This window comes from Ambystoma mexicanum, chromosome 3p (genome assembly GCF_040938575.1).
Source record: "Ambystoma mexicanum isolate Mex_15411 chromosome 3p, UKY_AmexF1_1, whole genome shotgun sequence".
Lineage (NCBI taxonomy): Eukaryota > Metazoa > Chordata > Amphibia > Caudata > Ambystomatidae > Ambystoma > Ambystoma mexicanum.
The window spans coordinates 1,272,876,539-1,272,902,091 of NC_090925.1; the positions used below are offsets into that span (position 1 = coordinate 1,272,876,539).

The window sequence follows — 25,553 nt, forward strand, 5'->3', positions numbered from 1 at the left end:
TCAGCAAACCATAACAGAACACCAATTGCAACAAGAGCTCTTGCTAAATCTTTCCATCTATCCAGGAGAAAACCAGTACATGAGCTTCTTTCCGCTAATGACCAGTCGCTAAACATAATTGACATATATAAGAAGGCGCCCATACAGTCCAGACTGTTATACTGACTTGCCATGCGTAGATGTATCTGATGCTGAATTGGAAACATCTATGTTGGATAATCCGACAAACCTTGACCTCACTGCAGAAGACGACGGCCGGATAACTCCAAACTTAGATCGCTCACATTGGAGTCACAACAAAGAGATTTTTAGTACCAACCATACCGTCCATAATCATGTCTTGAAACTCCCAATATTTGTAGATCCTATGGGACTGATACAAAATACAAAAGTAAGAATAGAGCGTATGGATACCGGAAAAGATCTACTGATTCTCAATAGAACCAACTTATTGCGGCTCCTGCAAGCGGTCCCGTCACTAAAATGGATAAACTCGGGCCACATAAAATTGGTACAATTTTTATTAATGAAAACATTATGGACAAAATATTGGATGAATTCATTTCAATGGACATTACAGAAAATTCCGGACGAGATTCCGCAACTGCTCAAACTAGGATTCACTTGCATTCTGACAACAACACTTAATGGATGCGAATTCCTAGGAACTGATGAGATTAAACAAGAAAAAACCTCCAAAGGAAGTAAAGAAAAAAACCTGTGCCCAACAATAAGAAACAACCCACAAATGACCCCAGAACGAAGCAGAAACAAAATGGATATTATTCAAGGACAAACTATACAAAACACTTTATTTGGAGAGACCTAGAAGGGCCGAAGTCCTCAGTTAATTCAACCTTGAATTCACAACGATAACCATTAACAACACAAGACCAATTTTTGTCACTTTGCTCCTGGAACACCAGTCTCAAACCATTTATTTCATCATAACACTGATTTCTGGAAAAAATGAAATCCGCAAAACGAAAAGGACGAAGCAAAAATATAGAAACTGGGCAAAAAACGCTAAAATACAGATGCTTCAAAACGACGCAGAGTTCATCTTAAAAATGATGAAGACAAACAACACGAGGATTATGGAATCTTTTAAACCCTCAGATTGCCTGTCGAGACAAGTTGATTACAGGTCATACCAGAAGATGTGTGGACAGCTCATTTTGCTAAAGTATATAAAGAAAAAGCAGTGAGTCAAAGATATTACAAGAACAGGAACCAAAATGGCCATCTACATGGGATCAAGAAACTATCTTGCTGGTAATAAGAAAATTAACTGCATCAAGAGCAGCCAGGCCCGATGGGCTGTGTAATGCCATCATAAAGCGGAATCCAGTTGAATGGGCCACCCTCTGCGCTCAACTATTTGCAAACATAGAGTGCAAACAAATTCCAAACTCGTGGAGGGTGGCCACATTGATTCCAATCTATAAAAATGGAGACCGGATGACCTCACCCACAGGTTGTGCCCACGTCGGGGGGGGGGGGGGGGCTTGCCTCCGACAAGTCCCTTGAGGTGTTATCACCAGGGTCCACTTCTTCTCCACGAAAGAGGCCATCTCAGCCATCAGTCGCTCCCAAGACGGGATCTCTTTTCAGGGCTAGCCTCTCCAGATCTATCAAGACCTCTCGCTGCTAACACTCCAGAGGAGAAAGGCACTCCGACCCCTGGCCATCTTCCTCCAAGAGCGACGGGTTCGATATAGGTGGCTCTTCCCAACAGCCTTGCAATTCTCATAAAATGGCACCCTGCGAAGGATTAGCCACCTGGAAGACGCCAGTAGGATCATGCACCCGGCCAGCCCTGAGGAAGCCGCCCCAGCGAGCTCGGACGCGTCCGGGACCCCGGAGGCCCCCCTGGCCCCGCGGCCTAGACGAGTCTCGTGGTCAAGAGCCTCCCGCAGCAACAAGAGGCGATGAACACCCCCGGGGCCTCTCCACGGGACCCAGGGATGCACCTATGGACTAAGCGCCCAACTACCTGATGCACCAACCCAACATGCCCGACTTATCCGTCAACCTTGCTTCTTAACACGGCGGGCCTCATCCACGGCTCATGCCAATTCCAAGGTTCGTACTATCTCCATGTCCTTGGAAACCCGATTGACTCAATTGGCCCTGTTGGCCAGGGGTCCGGCTGCATACACAATGCTGCCTACACTGCCAGTTAAAAGTTTGGCCCCCCGTTGGGGGCCCCTGTTAAAACCCCAAGAGCAGGACAATCCACTCTTAGCCCTCACCCATGGCGACGGATGACAGCCCTAACCCCTGGCCCCCTCCCACCGGCGCAATCCACAGAAGGGACACAGGTTCTTGAGCATCAGACATTACAATGCCTTTCCCTAAATGTCAACGGGGTGAATTCCCCCCTAAACGCAAATCAATACTATAAAAGTTGCAAGACGATGGGGCCGGAGTAGCCTTGCTTCAGGAAACCCACCTCCTCCCAGCAGACTTTGGGCGCCTTCGCTAACGCATATTTCCCCATCAATTCCTTGCTTCAGGAGGAACCAAGGGGGGGGGGGGCACAGCGATTCTTTTCAGGAAAGACTTAAACCCTCAGATCTTGGACTCAATTTCATGCCCTGAAAGCTGCTTTGTGGCGGTTAAATGCATCTTAATGGGGGACCTCTTCACCTTTGTCTCGGTCTACGCCCCCAACTCGGGCTAAGTGGACTTCTACGACGCTCTGGGTGCCTCCCTCACGGAATTCACAGAGGGCCAAACAGTGATTGGGGAGGGGGGAGGACTTCAACGGGGTGCCAGATCCCACCAAAGACACCCCCCCCCCCACAATGGGAGACTTCACACTGGCCCTCAGCCTCCTACGTCTGTTCAGAACCCTGGATGTGATGGACGCATGGCGGGTGCTCCACCCTACCGAAAGGGATTTTTCCTTTTTCTCCCATGTCCACCGAACGTTTTCGAGGATCGACCTCCTCTTAACCTTGCCCCAGACTCTCACATATGCAAATGAGGTCTCCATCGGCTTAAGAATTTTGTCAGACCATGCACCAATAATCATGGAACTTCAAACCCAAAACCCCGGAGCCAACCCCGCATGCAGGTGGTCACTCTACGACCCGATTTTTAATGACATGCTGGTCAGGGACAGAATCGCAGCCACTATCAAAACTTCCTCGAGGAAAACCCGGTCACAGACACCTCCCCCGCTAACAATTGGGATGCCATGAAAGCTGTGATCAGGGGTGCCTTGATAGCACAAGGGGCAGCCTTCCACCGGAATCGCTGACATGCCCAGCTAGCCCTCGAGGAGGAACTGCAAGTAGCAGAGGAGGTGCAGAAGAGGCAGGGGTGGTCCCCCAAAAACGCAGCGTGCGATCAGCACAGCCAGCAAGAAACTTGAAGCTCACTACGCGGAACACACCGCACAACTAATGGCCAAGACCCGACAACTATTACGCCAAGAACAATAAAGCTAACAAATTCCTCGTAGCCAAACTGGCCAAAGCAAGGCGTTCCAATACGATTGCGGGGCTGCGCGACCCACAAGCGAGGATGCACTACTCTGAGCAGGAGAAACAACAGCTGGCCACAGATCACATCACCCAAGTAATGACTGCACCCTCACGAGACTGGGCTGCACAGAGTGAATACCTGCAGGGAGCGGCCCTGCCTCAGCTGCCCGCCGCAATGAGAGAGAGCCTAGAGGCCCCAATAACCGCCGAGGAGGTTGACAAAGCCATCAATTCCCTTAAGGCTCGGGCCCCGGGCCCGGACGGCTTCTTCCCAAGATTTTACAAGATCTTCAAACTCCAATTAATCCCCACCATGGTGACGCTCTTCAACTCATTCAAGGAGACGGGCGCGGTGACCCCCTACATGCAGGAATCTACGACAATCCTCCTCCCCAAGACAAGGAAAGACCCGAGAGACCCAGCCTCATACGACCAATCGCTCTGATGAATATAGACGCCAACCTCTACTCGAAGATCCTGGCCAATCGCCTAGCACACATTCTCCCGACTATAATTCACCCTGACCAAACAGGCTTCATTCGGAACAGAGTGGCGGGGGACAACATTAGGCGAACCCTGAACCTGGTCGAAATAGCCCACCGGCGTGATGGCCCTAGATGCTACTAAAGCATTCAACAGAGTGGATTGGTCATTCATGGAGCTTACCTTGGAAGCCTTTGGCTTCGACCCAACCCTCCGAGCTATGATAATGGCCAACTATAAATCACCCAAAACTCTCCTGAGGATCAATGGGGCCTTATCTACCCCAATACCTATGACCTGGGGACGATGCAGGGATGCCCACTGTCACCCCTTCTCTTTTCGCTAACTATGGAACCCTTTGCCCAGAGAGTCAGAAGGAACGAGCTCAAGTAGGGCCATCCCAACACAAAATCATGTTATACGCCGATGACATCCTACTGTCGCTCTCAGAACCCATCATCTCGGCGGAACACGCCCTGGGCGAATTGGCAAACTTTGGGAAGGTCACCGGCTTTGTAGTTAACTTCGCTAAATCGGTGGCCCTGGGCGTCGGCCTCCAGTGGGAGGTACGAGAAGCCCTGTCCAGGCTGTGCCCAATCGCTTGGAAGAAACAATCTATTCCCTACTTGGGAGTCCAAATCACGGCGGTCCCGCGAGACACATACCAGGGCAACTTCCCCAGACTGTTCCGGGAACTGGAGGGGGACCTAAAACAATGGGGCCACTCAGGAAATCTCGCTAATGGGCCGGATCACAGCTGCCAAGATGAACCTACTCCCAAGTTTCCTCTATGCATGTTCCTCCCTTGCAGTGACGATCCCAAACTCAGCACTCCAGGATCTGCAGAGGAGAACGCTCAAGTTCATATGGAAAGGTAAAAAGGCCAGAATCCCCCATAAAACGCTTAGTGGCAGCTCCAGACTAGGGGGGAAGGGGGTCCCCGACCTGCGGGCCTACAGGGCGGCAGCACAGCTGGCTCACGTTCGGGCCTGGCAGATAATCTCAGACCGCCCTAGATGGGTAGAACTGGAGCAAGCTCAGCTTCCGCTCCCCCTCAGATTCCTCCCACACATTTAGCCCGCCCGGAGAGAGCACTGGGGCAACCTCCTACTGTCCACCAAGCATACCCTAATCTCCTGGGACTGGGCTCTGAAACAAAAGGGAATCCCGAGAGGCCAAAGTCCCCTCTCCCCAATCTTCCTCAATCCAAACTTCACTCCAGTGATGTATCCATGTAATTTCCGGAACTGGATAGAGGGCGTCCTCGAAACCCTGGAGCAACTATACGTGGGGAACACTCCCCGCACCTTTGAGTTCCGGCTCCAGGAAAAGGACAGGTTCACCTACTGCCAGCTCTGCCACTGGTGCTCACAGCTCCAGACCCCCAGGCTGTCACGCGTCCGCTCACCGCCCCAGAACTGACGCTTAAGGATCTTCCAGCCCGGGGTAGGATCTCTTCCCTATATAGACGCTTCTTGGGGGACTTCCTAATCTCCAGAACGCGATGCACGGCCCAATGGGAGGCCGACCTGGGCCACCCGATTGACGACCAGACCTGGGTGGACATCTGGACACGCACCCACTCCGCATCGACCTGCATCACCAATAAAGAATGCGCATACAAGCTCATGTTGCGCTGGTACTTCGACCCCCTCAGATTACATCACATGAACCCACGAGTGAACGCCGCCTGCTGCAGGGGATGCTCTCAGCCAGGCTCCTTTTTCCACATGTGGTGGTCGTGTCCAAAGATCTGGCAATTCTGGAAGCGGTGTTTGGCAATGATCGAGCAATTTACCGGACGGACACTCCCCCTGGAGCCCGAAAGGGTTCTCTCCAACCCCTGGGTCCTATTGTCATGATGCCTACCTCCAAGGAGCCGAGTCCGACCCAGCAACCCCAGAGGCAGGCATCATTCCCCCCAGGGAAGTGCCAGCGGGCCCAAGCTGGGGCCCTTTGGACACAGTCCTGGCGCCTTAGGCACCAGGCTCATGTTGGACCCCTGTCCTGGCGCCTTAGGCGCCAGGCTCATAAAGCTAGACATGTGTTCAAGTGTTTCAATGTGCACTTACCTGATGCAGACCATGCTGCTACATCCAGGCCCTCTTGAGGCCTGAATGGAACTACTTTACCTGAGGGACTACTTTCCACCTGGGTGTGGTCGGGGAAGTATACATACCTGATCGGTGGAAGGATACATACCTGGAACTTCTTCCAAAGCTATTTAAACCACGCCCGATCAGCAACTCTTGCTTCGCGTTGTTCTGCTCCTCGCAGCTGGACGCTCACCGTGTCAGCTCCTGCATCTGGACTTCAGCCACGCCTGTCAGCATCCTGGATCACCTGCAAAGGGAGATAAGAGAGAATTAGAGAGAAAGAAGACCTTACCTGCTAAAGCTGTATCACGGAGATATCACACCGACGATCCTGAAAGGGAAGACATCATTTTTAAAAGCATGTCGCTTCGATCGCTGCAGCGCTGCATTTCACTCACCTTTCCTGGGCACCTCCATCTTCAGCAGCGATCACCCGGATCCGCAGCCACTTCCCAGTGCCTAGAGAGAAAAAGACAAGAACACAAGGTGAGAGAAGGAAGGGAATAGGGAAAGCTCAGTTTCCTTCTAAGACTTACCAGTTGGGTCATTCCCATTTCATTTCGGGTCCTGCCGCTTCCTGGCATTCCGGACCCCAGCCCCTATGGGGAAAAAAGACAAAGGCATTGAATGAGCGAATGCAAAGACATTACCCGAACGCTCATCCAGAACTTACCTGTCATTTATTGGAACTGCACGTTTCACTTCGGGTCGGCGCCATATCTCCGGCATTCTGAACCCCGGCCCCTAAGGGGAAAAAGACATAAGCGTTAGCGCTTGCTGCAATAAGACAATGAACATAATTATTAAGCTTGAACTTTTGAACTTGCAACAGAACTCTTACAGCGTCTTACCTGAATAGTCAAGCTTATTTGAACTTCCATCAAACCTCAATCCAGTGAAGTAACTGGGTTTCAACGCGCCCCTGCATCAGAAGCAGGATAGAGAACTCATCCTTCCAGACCCTAAGGTGAGACTTCACGGGGAATCGTGGAAGGGTATCGTGGAGGGTTGGAAGGAAGTGGGAGGCTTGAGCATTATTCCGTCAGTAGGTAATACTCCCTTTTCACGCACAGGGGAATATTCCTACGAGCCAGAGAAGCCAGAGTAGAGGGGCCCTACCTGTCCATCTTCAGAGTCCTGCGCTTCACCATTGAAGAAGCATCAGCACTCGAAGCCAGACCTGCGCCTCCGTGGGAATCAGGTGAGCGTGACACCTATCCCCGCTCAGGGAACAGAGCGAAACTGATAATGCAATGCCTTCTGGCAGGTAAAACCGTTCTAGCCCGCTTCTGGAAGTCCCCGGACGGCCCTTGTATAGCCCACTGATGGGGCAAACTAGGGACTTCCTGATAGCGGAAAAAGTGACCGCTGCGAGAGCGGGGGTGCTACACCGCTTCCAGAATGTCTGGGCCCTGGTGTTGGACTACGATCAGTGCTTCCCCGCTTTGACATTCAAACCGCTTAACGCACGATGGACCCTGAAGGATGGGGAACCTACCTGAGCTGCAGGGGCCTCCGCGGTATCAAAGGAATGTGGGAACTAGGGGAGGACTGCTGGAGGTTGGGGGGGGGAGTGCAAGGTGGGGAGAAGGGGGCGATGGGGTATGACTTAAAAGTGGAACGTTATAGGTGTGTTCTTTAAGCAATGTCATTGATAATTTGTCCTGCCTTGGTTTAAAATAAACCTATTTTAAAAAAATGGAGACTGGAAAGCACCCACGAACTACCGACCAATTGCCCTATTGAACCCAATAGGTAAAATGTTTGCAACCTTACTACTAAAAAACGTGACTACTTGGATAAAAAAACAATAAGAGATTTGACATTAGACAAACTGGTTTCACAAAAAATACAGGAACAAATGTCAACCTCATCATTTTAAATCTGCTAAAACATGAATCTCTGATTAACAAATATCCTATTTATGCGGCTTTCATTGATCTCCATTTGGCTTTTGATCTGGTGAATAGGCACAAACTATGGCGAAAACTGAGATCTTGGAACTGCCCATCAGAAATCTTAGACCCAATTAAACAACTATACAGCAATACAACTATTAAGATCAGGCATTCACAAGATGGAGCACTATCCGCCCCTATTGCCACCAGTAATGGCTTGAAACAGGGCTGCCCCCTAGCAGCCACGCTCTTTAACCTGTATAACTCAGACATCCCCGATGAACAACGGTTCCAAACAGCAAACCCACCGAAACTTAATGCAACATTGATCTCGCATCTAGTTTATGCTGATGACATTGTGATTCTAGACAAAACCCCGGTCGGTCTACAAAAAACCCTAAACTATCTGAACCAACCAAAAATTATCAAATATCTGGGAATGCTTCTGAACCAGTCCGAGGTAGAGAATGAATGGGAAGAACAGCTAAATCTAAAAAGATCCTCCCTAGCCAGTCAAGGCTCAGTGATGCACTACAAATTTGGGAAATATTCAATGAAACCTATCATAAGCTTTTATCGGCAGAAGGTGATTGCAATCATCACCTACGGGAGCGAAACGATGATTAACCTAAATCAAACTATATGGGACTCACTCGAAGGTACTTTCTGGCGAAAAATCCTAGCCTTTCCCGTGTCGTTCCCCTGCCGTAAGAATTTGCTACGATCTAGCAACACAATCACTGAAATCCATAGTTATATGGAAACAATTTGATCTTTACAGGAAAATGTCTAACGAAGATGACATGCCGGCTGTCAACATCTTCTGCTACAGGCAGAACTTGATTGCTGATACAGCGCTTAAAACATAGAAACTTGCGTTAGAGAAAAAAATGCAAGAAAATTAGATCACTTTAGAAATGCTCATCAAGGGTCCTCAACTAGCAAAGAGTCTCCAACAGAACAATTGGATCAGTAGAATGAACGCAAAAACTAAATACCATCTGAACATTCACTGTGAGTTGGATAACAGAACAATCAACCACTTACCATTATACTTGACTCTATTTCCATATTGCTACATCAGAGATACATTTCTTACAAATTCGACAAAAGTAGCTACCCACGAGAGAATTACTTGCAGTAACAAGACAGATCCCAAAATCATTATCCTACTGTTGATTTGATTTTGTGAACAAGACAGTGGAGACACTATACTATGTAATAATGGAATGTCCCACTCTAATTGAAAAAATAAATCTATTTAGATAAATTATTGCGAATCCCGGCCCACCCCTTGACCCTAAAGATCGATGGTCCCAACTCTTGGTAGGGGAAAACAAAAACCTGACTATTACCATCATTCAGTTTTGGAACAATATAATAGAAACACAGAAAAAATAGACAAAGGGAAGAAATTGTCAGATCTCGCTGGAGTTAAATGTTAGTATGAAGAAATAAGACCATATAAGACACATGGACACATATCACTTGCGTTTTTGTGTTTATTAATGTGATCAGTTTAAGTTAAATGAAATGTTTTGTAAAAGAAACTATATCATTTTAATAAAAAATAAATAAATAACACACTTGTGGGGAGCAGCAAACCCATGTCTAGTTCTATTGTATAGAAATCCGCACTGTCCCTGACCCAGCTGAATCATGTTGTGTGCCTTGTTATAGCTGTTTACATTTCTGCAGGTGGACAGTGTTTAGCACAGTGCTCGTGATTTACCTTTCTTAAGGCCTAGCGTATACACTCTCGACAGGATCAATCAAGGCGGATTAAATATCAAAAGGAGTTCTATTGGTAGAGGTTGTCATGCCACAAGTACCTCTTTAAAGTTCCATCTCGATTTTCAAGGCGTGCAGTTGGGAGTAGATGTTGGCATTGCACCTATTCAGTACATGCTGCCCACCCCTCCACCCTATCGGGACCAATTTTAATAAGGGTGCAGATTTATGCACTGGTTGGCAACTGTAAATAACCCAAGGAAGTATTCTGAGCACATGTTAGAGGATCCCTGCTAGGAACACCGCTAATTCTGAGCCACATTTTTGTAGCAAACGTGGGCTACTTTGCGTCTCTTTGCCCTTATTTTAACTGTATTTTGGTGAGCCATCTGGGTCTGCTCACACCTTGTATATACAAGTCCAGTAATATCCAGTAGTCTGCCTGGGGGACTGCAGCTCCCGAATACCCAAATCCCATTTGATCCGTGCCTGCACTAAGATGTATGGTTAATTACTCTTTCCAGACGTCACTAGCCAACTAGCTACCATGGGGTGGAGGGAATGGAGGGTTGCAGGAAAAATATGCACATTCCATTCCGCATAACTGGGTAAGTGAGGCCAGAGCCTTCTACCACCCCACAAGTAGGAGTCTGAGTGTTCCAAGTCAAGTGGTGTCAGAAAATAAACCCACCCTCTCTCACCCATCCTGGCTCATGAGAGCCAAGCAAAACACGGTTGGTTGACACTTTTACGTCTACGGGGATTATGGGTCAAGAGTTCAGAGAGCTCGTAAGTGACCAGTGTATGGCGAGACATTGACTGTGTCCAAGGGAGTTTTAGCCTCCTCCCTAACTAGATACATTGGGCACCCAATTGATCATCCAACCCGTGTCTAGATGGTAGTAAAGCTGCTAACGTGTTTGGGCTTCGTTCCACGTCATGAACGTGTCTAACCGATCATACAAAATGGAGAAAGAAAGCCTGAGAGAATAACCTGGGTGCTAGGCCTGTCAGGTGAGTGGCTGAATGAGAGTGCCTTATCGAACTATATAATGTTTACTAGAACTAGCTTTAAAGTAACTGATAGGTATTCATACTTCTTTACCCAATTTGCATTGGTTGCATCTAAGCCTTGCCCTTCTAATCTCAGTGAGCTATGCTGATTGCGTACAGTCGTCTGTTATTGAGTTGATTCTTTTGTAGAACTTTGGGGAAACAACATTTGTAAGTGGTCTCTGTGGTCTCACAATTATCAATATATAACCTAGGGCTTTGTAGATTATGTCCAATCCAATGACCAAAATGTTATACTAATTATGTGCAAGACCTTAGTAATTCTGCTACATTGAGCCCCGTCCAAACATCACCCACGATCCACCTATGACACTCCAACTTTACCCCACGCTGCTTCAACCTTTTTTTTTTATAACATTTTATTGATTTTTGCAAATAATATATTCATTACAACAATGCAGTAATTATCAGATAAATCATGAATAAGTGTCTCTGGAAGTGTTTGTAGGTTGGGGGCGAGAATGCTGCTGGGCTCCTGGCTGTTGCAGTTGTCATCTTGGTCACGGATGGTTGACCGACTTGATTCTGGCGTGTTTGGGGGCTCTTTGGGGTTCAGTAAAGTGGGCTACATTGAAGCCACCTGGTGAGTGGGGGTCTCCTTGTGAGGGCTGGGAATTTGGCCGCGTAATCCAAAAATGGGTCCCATATATTCAAAGTTCTATTTAGGGAGTCTGAACGTATTGCCGTGATTTTTTCCGCTACTGCTATGTCCCAGCATTTGGCCCACCATAGGGCAATCGAGGGGCCATTTTCGTCTTTCCATAGTCGGGCCATTGCGATTTTCGCGGCTAGTAGTAGGTGTTTGCATAGACAAGGAATTTGTCCTGAGATCGGGAATGCGCCGTCTCCGGTTTCGCCTAGAAGGACAATTCCTGGGTCCCAAGGAATGGAGAGACCGGATATATCTTTGATGTGTTTCAGGACTTCCTTCCAGTATACCTCTGCCTTTGGGCAGGCCCACACTAGGTGGAATAGAGATCCGGGGACCGGGCACCCGGGCAAGCATGTGTTGGGAGTATCTGGTTTGGCCTTGTGGATTTGAGTAGGGGTGGTATAGTATCTATAGCACAGTTTATAACCCCCTTCCCTGTTCGTGATGCATTGTGAGCTTTTGTGCAGTCTAGCCCATATTTCCCCCCATTCTTCTACTGCTATTTCACGCCCAATATCCTTTTCCCATTCTGTCATATATCTTTCTTTCTTTGCAGGGTCTAATCTTTCTAGGAGCAGGTAGATAGTGGACATTCTGCCTCTGCTGGTTGGTGTTGATAGTGTGAGTTCCAGTGCTGTTGGTTCTCTAGAAAATTTATCGCGGGTTCTCCTGTGTGAGATCCAGTGCCTGATTTGTGTGTAACGGAATCTTTCTCGCACTTCGAATTTTATTTTGCACTTATCGAATGTGATGGGCGAACCTTCTTCTAGAAAGTCGCTAGTTATCGCCAGGCCCCCTGCTATCCAGGCTTGGAAATCCCGTGGGGGGTTAACTGGTGAGAATTCAGGGTTGTTCCAGATGGGGGACATGGGACCAAGGGCGCCTCGTACTCCCCATTTCCGTGCTGCGACTTTCCAGCAATGGGTCGTAACAGTTGTGGCTGAAAGGGGCCCGCTGTTTGCCTGTGGTTTTATAGGTGGTAGGTGTGGGAGATCGTATAGTGGGACCGGGCACCAGGATTCTTCAATTTGTCGCCATTTCGGGGGTCTACTTCTTGCACCCGGGAGAATGCAGGAGATAATTGAGCGGCCAGTGTGTATCTGGCTAAGTCAGGGACTCCTAACCCCCCCCCCCCTGTGATTTCCCCTTCAGCATAATTCGTTTGTTGATCCGGGGTTCCCCCTCCTCCCCCCCCCCCCAGACAAATTCGAGAATTTTCTTTTGTAGAGCTCTTATGGCGGGGGCAGGGATCTGTATTGGTAGTGCTGCACTGTAGTATAGCCACCTGGGGACCAAGTTCATTTTAATGGCGGTAATTCGCCCAAACCAGCAGATTTCCTGCTGCTTCTACCTTTTTGAGGTCGTTCTGCAGGCCAATGATTAATTGCGGGATATTGTTAGAGTACATACGCATTGGGTTTTTAGTGATCTGGACCCCGAGATATTCAATTGCATCGTTGGCCCAGGGGATTGGTGAGAGTGGGGTGAGAGAAACCCTTTCCTGGTGAGAGAGGTTAATGGGTAATGCTGAGGATTTGGACAGGTTGACCCTGAATCCCGATAGGGCCCCAAACTCCTCGATCTCTTTCCATAGTGCCCCCAGGGAAGTTAAAAGGTTTGTTGCAGTGAATAGTACATCATCGGCATACAGTGCGATTTTGTATTCTTGGTCACCCACCTGTATTCCCCTTAGGCCCTCCTTTTGTCCGATTCTGGCGGCGAAGGCTTCCATAGACAGAGCGAAAACTAGGGGCGATATTGGGCAGCCCTGTTTGGTGCCCCTTGAGATGTGTATGTGACCTGATCTGGCGCTGTTAATTTGGAGTTGAGTGGTGGGAATTTGGTAGTTGGCCATGACCCATGTGGTGAAGTTGGGGCCGAAGCTAAAACGTTGAAGGACCGCATGGATATAGCTCCAGTCCACACGGTCAAAGGCTTTGTGGTCATCTAGTGAAATTACCGCCACCCCTATCTTGTTTTGTGGGCGCACTCAATCAAATTTATCGTTCGCCTGATGTTATCATGGGTCCCTCTTCCAGGGATGACCCCCGTCTGATCTTGGTCGATTAAACCTGGGAGGACTGAGCCTAGTCTTCTGGCTAACACTTTGGCAAACATTTTGCCGTCGTTGTTCAGGAGTGATATCGGACGGTAGGAATCTGGTAGCTCAGGGTCGTTCCCGGGTTTGTGTATTAGGACTGTGATTGATTCGGCCATGGATTTTGTGACTGTTCTTGTGGATAGGAAGGAGTTGAATAAAGTGGATAGCTGAGGTGCCAACACTCTGGCAAATATTTTGTAGAAATTTGCGGACAGGCCATCCGGGCCCGGGGCGGAAGATTTGAGGGTTTTGATGGATTCGATGACTTCTTCGTCGTCAATAAGGGCTTCCAACGGTTCTAGTTTAGATGAGTTGTGGGGTGGCAGCGCCCGCAGATATTCTGGGAGGCCCTCTAGGTTCATGGGATCACTTGCCATTATGGATTTATGATATCTCATCAGTTCAGCTTTCCATTTTCCCCTTGTAGCTTGAGAATGTTGTTTCGACTTCGGATCACTCTTAGCTTTTGCGCTAGTATCCTATTTGCTTTGTTCCGTTTATCGTAGTAGAACTGTTTTGTGTGTGCTAGGGATTTGGCGGTCCGGTCGGTGCAATGCATTTCCAGGGCGATCTTCTTCTTCCTCAGGGCTCGTTCGGATTTTCGAGAGTAGTGAGCTTTTAGCTGTGTTTCATGTAGGATTACTTCTTTTTCAAGCTTGTTTGTAGCTATGTTTGAGACTCTTCGTCGTTCCGCTCCTGCCCCTATCAGCACGCCTCTGACCACCGCCTTCATTGCGTCCCAGATTATGTCGATCGGGGATGTTTGCGTGGTGTTTTCCTTGAAGTAGTTGGTTATTGAGTCCTCCACTTCGGCCCTTATGCTGATGTCTAGTAAGAGGGAGTCATTTAGCTTCCAAACCTCTGGATGGGTTTTTTTTTGGCCTGAAATGGCTAGGTTCACGGAGACTGGAACGTGGTCGAAGATCATGCATGTGTGGATTTCTGCATTGTTAACACATGGGTGTAGGATGCCAGAGATTAGAATGAACTCAATTCTTGAATATCCCTTGTGGACATTGGAGTAGTGCGTGTAGTCTTGTGAGGTATCTTTGTGTAGTCTCCAGACATCTATGGTCTCTGTTTCTCTGAATAGATTGGCTAAGGCCAGGGCTTGCGTGTAGTCTGCGCTTGTGGGGGGAAGCGTTTTGTCTAGCTGCGGGTTCGGCATGGCATTGAAATCTCTGCCGATGATCAAGTGGCATTCACAGAATGCTGAGATGGTCCGGATGATTTCCATGAAGAAGCTACCTTGGGAAGTGTTGGGGCTGTAAATTGTGACGATCGTGATGGGGAGTTCCTCGAAGAAGCCTTTTAGTAGTGGCCCTCTGGATCTCTCCTTATTGTGATGTTGAACAGTGGAATTTTGTCGTTGAGTAGAATTGCTACTCCTCTTTTCTTCGATCCAGATGAGGCAAAGAAAGCTTGCTTGAATCTCTTGAATTTTATGCGGTGTTCGTCTTCCAATAGATGCATTTCTTGCAGTAGGACAATGTCTCCAGATAGATGAACCAGGCGGTGTTCGACTGATCTGCGTTTTCTTGGTGAGTTCATCCCTTGGATATTCCAGGAGAGGATTCTTATTTTGTTCGTGTTAGCCATTCCTTGCGATGTAGTATTGAGTGTACCTCATGGATCTTTCTCCCAACCTAGATTGTGAGTCTTGGAGCAGATATAGCGGTTGTATTAAAGTGGTAATATGCTTTTCGTTGTTGTTGCATTGCAGTGCCCTAAGGCAAAGCTAGGGACGTATGATGTCTGTAGCATCGGGATTGTTCGTGTAAGTCCCATTCCCTCCCCCCTTCCCAACGTTGAACTGGCAGGAGAAAAGTCATCCTACTGCCACTGTGGAACTAGTGGCACCAATGCGCTCGGTGTAGGCCAACTGGGCCGTCAAGATGAACCGTGGAGAAGCTTTGCCGCTGACCGTGCTTCTGTACGGATAAATGTAAGCTACTTGTTTTAGCTGAGGAGGGGCCATGGCTGGCCCTGGATGGACCTTTTAAGAGGAGTCTACGAGCTAATGGAATATGGGGCCATTGCTGTAAGCTCATCTCATGTCGCCGTCTTTCTTCGGAGGGCCCCTGAGTCTGTGCCGTCTGTTGGATTTGGACCACGCTCCCCCTGGAGAGCTGTCCCGGAAGGGGCGGGTTGTTTCTTCGGGTTCAGAGTCAGCCTCTGCACTATTTCTCTGCTTCTTTCATAGACTGTATTTGTCTCTGTGATCCTTCCCATTAGAATTTTACTGAGGTGGGAAATCCCCAGTGATATGGAATTTTCTTATCTTGCAGCCAGACGGTCAGGGGTCGCATTGTTTTCCGTTTCTGGAGTGTTGAGTTCGCTAGGTCTTGTTAAAGTGAGATCGTGGCACCTCGGAAGGTGATCTGTCGCATTTGTCTTGCTTCCCGCATAATGTCCTCTTTTATTTGGAAGAAGTGTATCCTAGCCAGCACATCTGGGGGGAACAAGGATGTTTTCCTTGGGATTGTTCTGTGTACCCGGTCTAATTCTAGGGGGGAATTGTCTGGAAGGGTGATGATGAATCTGAATAGATCCGATATATAGGCTTTGAATTCTGTCTCTGGGATAGAGGCTGGGATTCCTCGGACCCTGATGTTATTCCTCCGCGATCGGTTTTCCAAGTCCTCCTGTTTTGCTTCAAGGGTGTTACATCTCGACTCAAGGGCGGCTATTATGTCCTTGTCCTGCTCAATTTCAAATCTTTGGTCACAGACCTCGGATTCTATTTCGGTGGTCCGATGCTCCACCTCCCCCACTCTTTTGTCCAATGAGTTTATTTTCTTGGTAACTTCCTCTGTGCCTTTTTGGATTTCTCTGGTTAGGGCCGATAGTAGGTCTTGCAAATCGGCTTTGGTTGCAGCTTGTGGTGGAATGGGGTCTGATCCATGCGGATGTGGGGGTACTATTCTTGCTGATATCCTCCGGTGGATCGGCTTTCTTGGCCCTTTCAGCGGCTGAGGTAGCCATGAGGGCGGCAATGTCAGTTTGTTTTGCTGCCTTCCCACTTTTAGACATTTTGTGGGTAGAGGGGTTTGAATGGGGTCGCCACTGGGTGGGTGAACCAACGAGAACTTTGTGAGTCTGGGTGCAGCTTTGGTGATAGACCTCAGTGTCCCAAAGCGGCTGCCGCCTGCTCTGAAGATTAGATATCTGGACCTTGAATGAAATCAGGCGGAGACAGGGTGCTCGGGGGTTGTGGGGGGAAATGTTGGTTTTCAGATTAGGCCCGGAGGGGCCTGCAGTTGAGTGACCCAGGAGGCCGGGCCGATGTGTCTGAGGGAGCCTGCACCAAGTGCCCACCCAGATCAGGGCAGGCTGCCCTCCTCCCCCCGACTCCTCACCTCTTATTGCTGGCTCTGGTGTGCTGATGCGATGCTGTGTGATACTGAGGCTCCGGGGGCCTCCCGCACCACGCGGAGGGAGCCTTCTCCTCCTGGGAGCCGCAGGACGCTGGGGCCAATCCAGTGCTGGGGTCCACGTCAGGGGGGGGTCCGCGTCCCAGGGGCCGCCTGGATAGATGGGAGGGACCGCAACCCCTGTAGGCCCGTGGATCGTAGGTCTCAGGGGACCGAGGGCCAGAGGGTGCTGAAAAGTGGGGTGCAGAAGGCTGAGGGGTGAGGGGAGATCGTGTCCAAGGGGCTGCCCCGGGAAAAGAGGTGCGAGTCCGTGCCCTCGGCTGGATCCGTGGTGGGGTCAGTGGCAGGGGTGGCAGGAGGGAAGATCTTCTGCTGGTGCTGGTGGAGAGTGAGCAGCTGGCCCTGCTGCCGCGTTGGGGGATACGAGCCCCGGCGGCAAGAGGCGAGATGGCCGTTGGGCCTAGAAGGTCTGCAGGTCCAGGGTAAATGGTGGATGCCGCTGGGGCGGGGGGTGCAACAGGCCGGCCCAGGGGTGAGCTGGGACGGCGTGTGTTGAACACACTTTCAGGTTGTCCGGCGTCCAAAGCGGGGGAGGTCGAGATCCTGGGCCAGAGCCCAGGCGGAGTTGGTGTTTATGCTGCTTCGTGGAGGGGGAGTGCGAGCACTCTTGGCGGCCTAGGCTGGAGCTGGAGCACCCGGACTCGGGTGGAGTGGGAGGGAGGCTGACGGGCGCCTACGTTAGGGTTGCGTAGGATTAGACTGCTTCACTGTTCTTGTTACAATGCCGCATGTACTCCAAGCCGGGTAGAGTGGAGTCGGGCGAGCGACAGCGAGTCGGACCGTCCCGGGAGGTGGGGGATGGTGGAGAGCTGGGAGTTCTCCTTTGTCCTTGGCGTAGTGGCGCTTCAGCAGGCGCTGGTGACGGGAACTGGCTAGTGGGTCCGATGTCTGTGGCACAGTGGCATTCAGCGAGCAGGCTGTGGTAGGCTCATTCCGTTCAGCGGCCGTTTAGCAGTGATGTTATGCCTGCTCCGCCCCCTCCTGGGAGGCCTCTGGCCCGCAGAGGCCATTTTTCTGCTGAGTGGGTCCCGGAGCTGGAGAGGGGTCGCAGCGAGCCGTCCGAGAATGGAACCGGGACCCACTCGGTCGGAGGGTGCAGAGGGGTATCCCCAACCGGTGGTTTCAATTCCAGGCTCAAATGGATGCGGAGAACGGCATTTATACAGAAAGGCGCATTGGGCCAGGCGGGAGCTCTCAGGCAGGCATTCCAGTCGAGTCGGCTCCAGGCCACGCCCCTGTTTCAACCTTTGTTAAAAACGATGATGCTTGTTTTATACACTTGCCCTGATTTATCCTAACATTTTGTTTGTACTTCCTGGCATTAGAGATCATTTAGAAATGTCCTCAAAAATGAAAGGGCTCAACTGTTTCCATTCTCGAGCAGACTCTCTGGCTTGGGTGACAGCCCAGCCAGTCTGAATCGCCTTCCCTACCCCCGCTATGCGCAAAATTCTGTAATAATTTGTAAGCATATGAGTGAAAACATACCTCTAGCACTAATTCTCCCAGCTCCCTCCCATCAGAATCCCTCCGCCCCCATTACTATCCTGGGAGAACCTTTTGTATTTCGTAGGTGGGAATGCGTTGGTGAAGAAGGGAACAGTCCTAACATAGCGGTCCATACCTACAATCTCCATCATATCTTCTGCTTTGTTTATGTTGCCTATTGTCAGGCTTTGTCTCTAATCAGGATGTTGTTTGCGGAAGCTGCTGAACCCCCGCAGTCCCCTTTGGATGCTAACCTCTTGAGTGGTAACAAACAGTTCAGTTGAGAGCATCCCCAAGGGAAAGGGGGAAAATGGGACAAAATAATAGACGTCAGGTTTTGCTCAGCTTCTTTATGTCTCTTAACCTGTAGATAAAATAACAACAAATACACTTTAGTCACTAACCTTTCTTTTCCTATGCCTTTATCGAATTGAGTAAATAAACATGCCACCATACCTGAATATCCTCTATTGATAACTTAGAGGAAGTGTTTGTTTTCTTACTGAAGAGTCTCTGATGCTCTTATTAACTTCTTCAATTCAGAATTCGAAAACTGCTATCTTTAGCTCGCTCTCTCAGTTCCATGAATTAATCTTCTAGCAGTTCAAATTCCAAAACGCACATACGCCCATCTGGAAATGCTAGATCCGTCTTTTGTGTGAATCTCTAGCTTTAACACAAATTCCAAATATGACACTCTTGCTTCTTTTTTTCAGAATTGTTTGTGCATGTGGAAAGAAAGGAGTGTTCACTAAATAGATCTTTTGCTTGTGTAAAAATATCACTCTTCAAGGAGGCATTCACCTGACTGGAGTTATGCGCATGCCTGAAGATATTCCTTTTCCTTCCAAAATGGTGTGCGCATAGGAACACAAAACAGAGTTCAAAAATGGCATATGCGCATGCGTAGTAGATCAGTATTTCTCCCTCCTTAATTTTATTTGTTCAAGTAGGAAATTGGAAATTACTGCGCTCCAGACACTGATCCTTGAAGAGGCAGTTTAATGAGGTACGCGCGCCAGGTTAGAATGTTGGTAAATAAAACATAACGTTTCAGGATTGCGTATCTATAACACTGTCACTTGCGCAGACAGTGTAAGATTTGTAGCGCTAGCCCGACGTTAAAAGAAAGCACTATTACCGTAAGAAGGAACAGTGCTTAATAATTTTTATACGGCCGAAAAAACACACGACGCTGAAAAGATGAACAGGCTTCCACACACCAACTTGCCATGCGCCAAATATGAAAGGCAGTTTAGAATGTTCTAACAATGCCTTTCTTTGACTTCTGACCAATCACTGATCCTTTTGGAAGTCTCCATTTTGGCTTGGGAAGCTCTCCACACTCTGCACTAAAAGTTAAGGCCCAGACCATAATTTATGTTAATCATACACTCATTCCACCACTTTCAACTAAATCCCATGAAACCTGACACCTATGATGTCTATCTCATTGGGCACTTGTATTAGAAGAGAAGGTCGCCCTTGACTTGTCACTGCTAGCAGCAGCATTCAGGATTTGCCAACAGCTGTGCCATGGAGTGTCGCTGTCACACCATTCAAGTGTGTAATAAATGCCTTGGTATGGCCCTTGGAAACACCATGACGTCGTGCTAACACTTCTCTGGGACCCAAAAAACATCGAAGGTATCCAGCATCAGGGACACCTCTAATACATGTTCTGGGGCACTTTGAAATACGCAGGCTACTTTTCCTTCCTTTCCCACCACACGATTTCCTGCAAACAAGGCACTTTGGGAGCTGGCATCAGCAAGCAAGACACTTGTTAGAGAAGCAAGAATTGACCTCCTTGCATAAGGCTTGACATGGACCAATACGCTGTAGCAAAATGACTATATAATCGGGTAACAGCCCTTTCCCCCGCCCCCTTAATTTAATCCTCGGATTACCCTTGAACCTTGTTGGAATATACTCTACGCAAAGAATTTCTAAGGAAAGAGCTAGACCGCCTGGCCCATTTCAAGGGAACATTTTGAGTGCCCTGCAGTTGTAACAATTATATACAGTGGCACACCAGTTTCACGCTTCAAATGACTTTTGAGCTGGCTCGACTACCCTCTAGTTTCCAAGTCGCTACAAGACCCAACTCGGCTCTCTTCGAGCCACCAACTCAACCATCGTCTGCCTGTTGGCAAGTTTGCTGATCGCCGCTGCCGCTGCTGCTGCTTCACATCGTTGGACTCGGTCGAACCAGCTCATCACAGTGACTCGAAACATCAAGCTACGAGATTCTACACATCGCCTGTTTCCAAGCTTCCCTCAAGTCTTCAACTGATTGCCTCTTGTTGAAGTGCCCCACCAACTCAATCCTGCCGAAAGTGCACAGAAGCCTAGCTCATCGCGGTCTAGCCCCCAGAAGAAAATGTAAAGGTATTTCGTAGTGGTTACGTCCCCCTCGCCTGGGTTTAAGTACCCTAGCACCAAAGAAAATCTCACGATGTACATTTGAACTTGAACTTTGCTACTAAAACAACTTCGACATATCCGTCTTAATACTGTTTTCATGCAAACGTCTGCCTATTCTGTGTACAGGGGTGGGTTGTTGGTGTTAAGTGTGTTTTTATTTTTAGTTTGTTTTGTGGTTTTCTACAGAACCTTGGTAGAACTTTCTATTTATGTATTTATTTTTTTATCCCACAAGACTATTGCTGTTTGGTTGAGCATAGAACCTACTGCTCAACCAGATGAGGAGTCATTTTGTCATCAGTGGATGAAAGATTATAATTCATATGTTACAGAGAAAGGCATCCTTTGGAACTCTTACATACCTTAGCCGCCACCTACTATGCAATGTCACTGAAGGCATAATGTTTGTCCCACAAATTCACGTAGAAATTAGTACACACCATTTTTAGCTGCAATGCAGAGATTATCTGATGCATCATGGGGTAATGAGTCCCTCTAATCTCTCATAGGTGGCAAAATCACTGACATTGTTCTATTTCTTGCAGGTAATGATGGTCAAAATGGTTCTGCTCCTAGTGTCTAGCTGCCTGTTCGTGCTGTCTGTACCCCCGGGTGAGACATCGGATGGCAGGACACCGAAAAGAGACACAGCCTTCGAGATCTGTATCCTTAACTGGAGCTGATACCCACTAAGGTGGGGCGGGAGCATCATGGTGCCTGCTGAGCTGAGTGAGATGGTGCCTTCAGAGGTGGCCTGCGTGCAGATTTCACAAGGGGCTATGTGCTTGCATTGAAAAGGTGGCCAGTGTGCTGCTTGCTAATGGTGGTGGATGCAATGAGCTGCCTGCTAACTAGGGTTGTGGAATTGCTTCTTGGGCTCATGTGCGAGATTAAGCAGCAAGTCACTTTTTTATTTACATTTATTATGACATGGACTGAGAGTAACATCGTGGTAATATGATTGCTTTTCTAATCCATAAAACAATTCCCTTTTCTAACTTTTCAACTTCGACAAAAGTTTTTACTTGCACACATTTCACACATTTTTCCTGATGAGATAGCTGCATTCTACATTAACATTTAATACATTACATGTATGACCAGTGTGAAGGCATCATGAAGCAAGACAAACAATGGATTCAAAGTTCAAACAAAAATACTTTATTAACTTAAATGTAAGGATGGTTGGAGGCCTACCTTGCCCTATGCTAAGTGGGATTTCCCTACCTAAAGAAACTAAGGATAGTCAGTAAATTCAACAAGATTTTGTGTCCAAAACCTTTATTTGCCCTCCCAACTAAAGCTAAATAATGTGTAGGGATTTCAACAACAACTCAAATAGTGTTCCAAAGCAAGGTTCTGATCTTCTTCCAGCTTTTGGCTTGTTTCCTGCTCCCCTTCCCCAAGTTCAAGATAGTTCCACAAAGTCTTGGGGTTAACTTGCCCAGGAAGATAACACAGTTCTAAAATGGCCTCAGGGTTCCCTTCCCCAAGACAATGACACCGGTCTAGAACTCTCAAGGTTCTTTTCCCCAAGCCATAAGTAATCTTAAAACAGTCTTGGGGTTGTCTTCCCCAAGGAGATAACAGAATTCAAAAAGGGGCCTCCGAATTCCTTTCCCCAAGACGATAACACTGTTCTGTAAAGGCCTCAGGGTTCTCTTTTCCTAAGGCAACACCAAAACTTGCAAGGTCTTGGGTTTTTCCTTCTCCAAGACATAGCTTGTCCAGCTTGCCAACTCACACTTAGTTTCATTCAACCTTATACTCCTGATTCCTTGACAGTTCATACAGATTGCTTTCTTCTGCTTCACTTCAGCAATCTCTTTCACACTTGCGGTTTTGTTATCTGTATGTTTCATTAACTTTCACAGGTAGGGTATCCCTGGTCTAGGTGCAGTTGTCAGACCACACGGTTCACCCATCACGGGTCACGCAACCGGTGACCCTAGGATTTCTTGCCTCCAAAGTTTCTTCTATCACTGCACCTGTGTTTTGGTTTACATTCACTTTGCTTTCTCCTTGCCAGTCTTTTGAACTGTATGAAAGAACTGTGTTCTTTCACACAGTTCAGTCTGTGGTGCTCTCTTTGCCTCACCACATTACTTTCACACTCTTCAGTAATGTTTAGTACTTCCTTTTCATTGTATTTCCTAAGATTCGTTCTTTTGCTTTTCAATATATATTACGTGTGCTTCACACAATCTTGCCTTCCACTTATAGGCTTATCAAATCTTTCCTTTTGTTCGATATTCAACAGTTCCCAGGTCATATCCTTTCACTTACAGTTCAACTTGCTCGTATGGTTCACTACAACCCTTCACTTTGGGTTCACTTTATCTTGCACATCTCATTTCCTTCATTCAGCAATTACTCTTGGCCTGTAATAGCCCCATGAGTGCCCCGGTACAAGTGTTTCCTTGTGTTCACTCACCGGTCCCTGGCGGCTCCTACGGGCAGCTGCTTTCCTCTTCTTCTGCTCTGCATACACATCTCTGCAGTATTGCAAGCCGCACTCGCACTCCGGTATTCTCTCTCTGGGTTGCCGGGAGCTCTGCTCGTGGATACTGCTCATAGCTTACAGCAATGGGATCTCTTCTGTGCCCCACAGCTCCTGCTGTGGGCACCCGACTAGGGAGGCTCCAACCAGTGTGACCCTCTCACGGCCTGCTCAGGCCTCTGCATCACAGTCTTGTCGGCATCCTTGTCTACAGGCAAGACCGTCCTCGGCAGCCTCCTTCTCAACAGGATTTCTCTCCTCATTCCCAAAACGCTCGGGCCACCTTCTCTCCTGCTGGTCTCCCCCTCCTGATTGTCAGCTCCACCTGCAACCATTTAACCAGTTGCAGGTGTGAGTTCTCAATTTCCATTGCCTGCCCATAGTTATTGGTGTTCTCTGGACATGCCTAACCCTCACAACAGTCCTCGGGCCTCTTCCTCATCTTAGTATCTTAGTGATATGAATGAGGGGAAATGAGGCAAAGTGATTGGCAATCGCCTATAAAGGCAGGGGGAGGGAAAGGTTGGTTATCACAAGGAAAAGGGGCACACCATGTCTCGCCTGCGGACAGCCTCTTCTTCACCCTCTTTCTAGCGTCTCTATATTGGTGGCATTTTTTCACGGTTATCCTGGAAGGAAGAAAATGGAAAATGGTAACAATATGCCATAAAGGCAGCTGGGACTGAGGGTTCATCATGTAATCAAAATGGAGGATGCCGCGTCACACTGAGGACATCCCCCTTCCATTCCCCAAGTCTCTTCCACCTCCCTTGCTTATCCACCCCCAGGGTCGGGATCCAGAAGCAGTTGACCTTTCGTAGCTACCTGAGTAGAGGATATTGGGGAGAATAAAGTGAGTACGCCCTCAGGTTCCTCACACCAGTTATTAGCAAACAATCTGTTAAACTTTGGAAGTGTATTTGGCGACACTTTGCACTCATTCACTGCACCGTGGTATGAGTTTAAAAGGGGTACTATATCTTAGGGAAAGCTTGAAAAGTCTAGCTGGATGGCAACCTTCATAGGCGGTGGGACAGAATAACTTGTAGAACTCTGATTCACCTGCGACTAGTCAATACCACCTATTTTCAGATGGGACCTTTGCTGTTGAGAGAGAGTGCTCCACTGAAGTGTTTTTGGTGGTGGGTGTTAGGAAGGTCGGTAGTGTCACATGCCTAGTGGATATACAGAAATGCCAACACTCCATATAAGGTACAGCACCTTTATTTACACAAAGTAGGTGTTTGGGAGAATGCCTAAAAGGACATATAGGGAGGAATGAATAACATAGGCAGGATATCACTGTTATGTTAAAGGATATTTATACTGGGCACTATCACCACCGTAGTGGTCCGCTGGTGCTCTAGCAGATCTGAAAAGCAAGAGGGTAGGGTAAGTTAGTAGGACTGAGCAGGAAAAGCGCATGGGACCTGTGATGTGCTGTTGGCGGCTTGAGTTTGTTTTACACTGTTCGCTGAGCGTCGGTGTGATTTTATTTTTGGTCTGATTTTGTCATGTGCTGTTGTGCGAGGCTATGTGTGGTTTGTTTCTTTGTTGTGGTGTAGTGTGTGCGGTTTGTTGTGCAATATAGGTATGTTGTGTTATGTTTTAGAATTTAGGTATGTGAGCAGAGGGATGAGATTTTTAGTGGGTTGCTTAGTGGTGGCACTCCATTGCACCTCCTCCGCTTTGGCCATCTGTGATACATGCCCACCTCCTCCACTTTGGCCAACAGTGATACACGTCCCTGCTAGTGTTGCATATTCCGGTGTGCTGTGGGGGCAAGGGAGAGAGTCTCCCTCCCATCTTCTGTGTAGGGTTGTGGGTTGTCTGCAGGGCTATTTAGCGGCGATGCCTCCTCAACCCACTCTGTTTCCTGGATACTAGATTTCTGCACCGCTTGGACCCCTGGCATATCCTGGAGTACAGCTGCCGTCTCCTTTCTGGGCTTCCTTTGAGGGGAAGTTGAAGTGGGGGGGGGCTAGGGGGAGTGGTGGGACCTCTTCCCTGTGACCTTGTGCTACTCCCTGTGATTGTTCTCTTCAGTCGCCACAGTTCCCCTGCAACTCTTATCCCCTCTGTCTGCGTTTCAACCTAGGATGCTACCAATTTCTCTTGTTGGCCTCCGTTAAGGCCCTCTATAGGGAACCGGGTCTCCCTCCCACTCTGAAGTTT

General features: G+C 48.3%; 1 protein-coding gene across 2 annotated transcripts in view; it reads left to right on the plus strand.

Moving 5' to 3' along the window:
* The window catches only part of CCDC134 (coiled-coil domain containing 134), a 163,690-nt gene that overhangs the window by 74,048 nt on the left and 64,089 nt on the right, over window positions 1–25,553 (plus strand). The window contains exon 3 of one of the 2 annotated variants that reach the window (XM_069652775.1): window positions 21,424–21,572. Coding sequence is in view for 1 of the 2 variants with exons in the window: in XM_069652774.1 (XP_069508875.1) it covers window positions 21,427–21,541 (115 nt within the window). In the remaining variant the exon portion in view is untranslated. The remainder of the gene's footprint in view (window positions 1–21,423; window positions 21,573–25,553) is intronic. The other variant, XM_069652774.1, reaches the window with a different exon arrangement.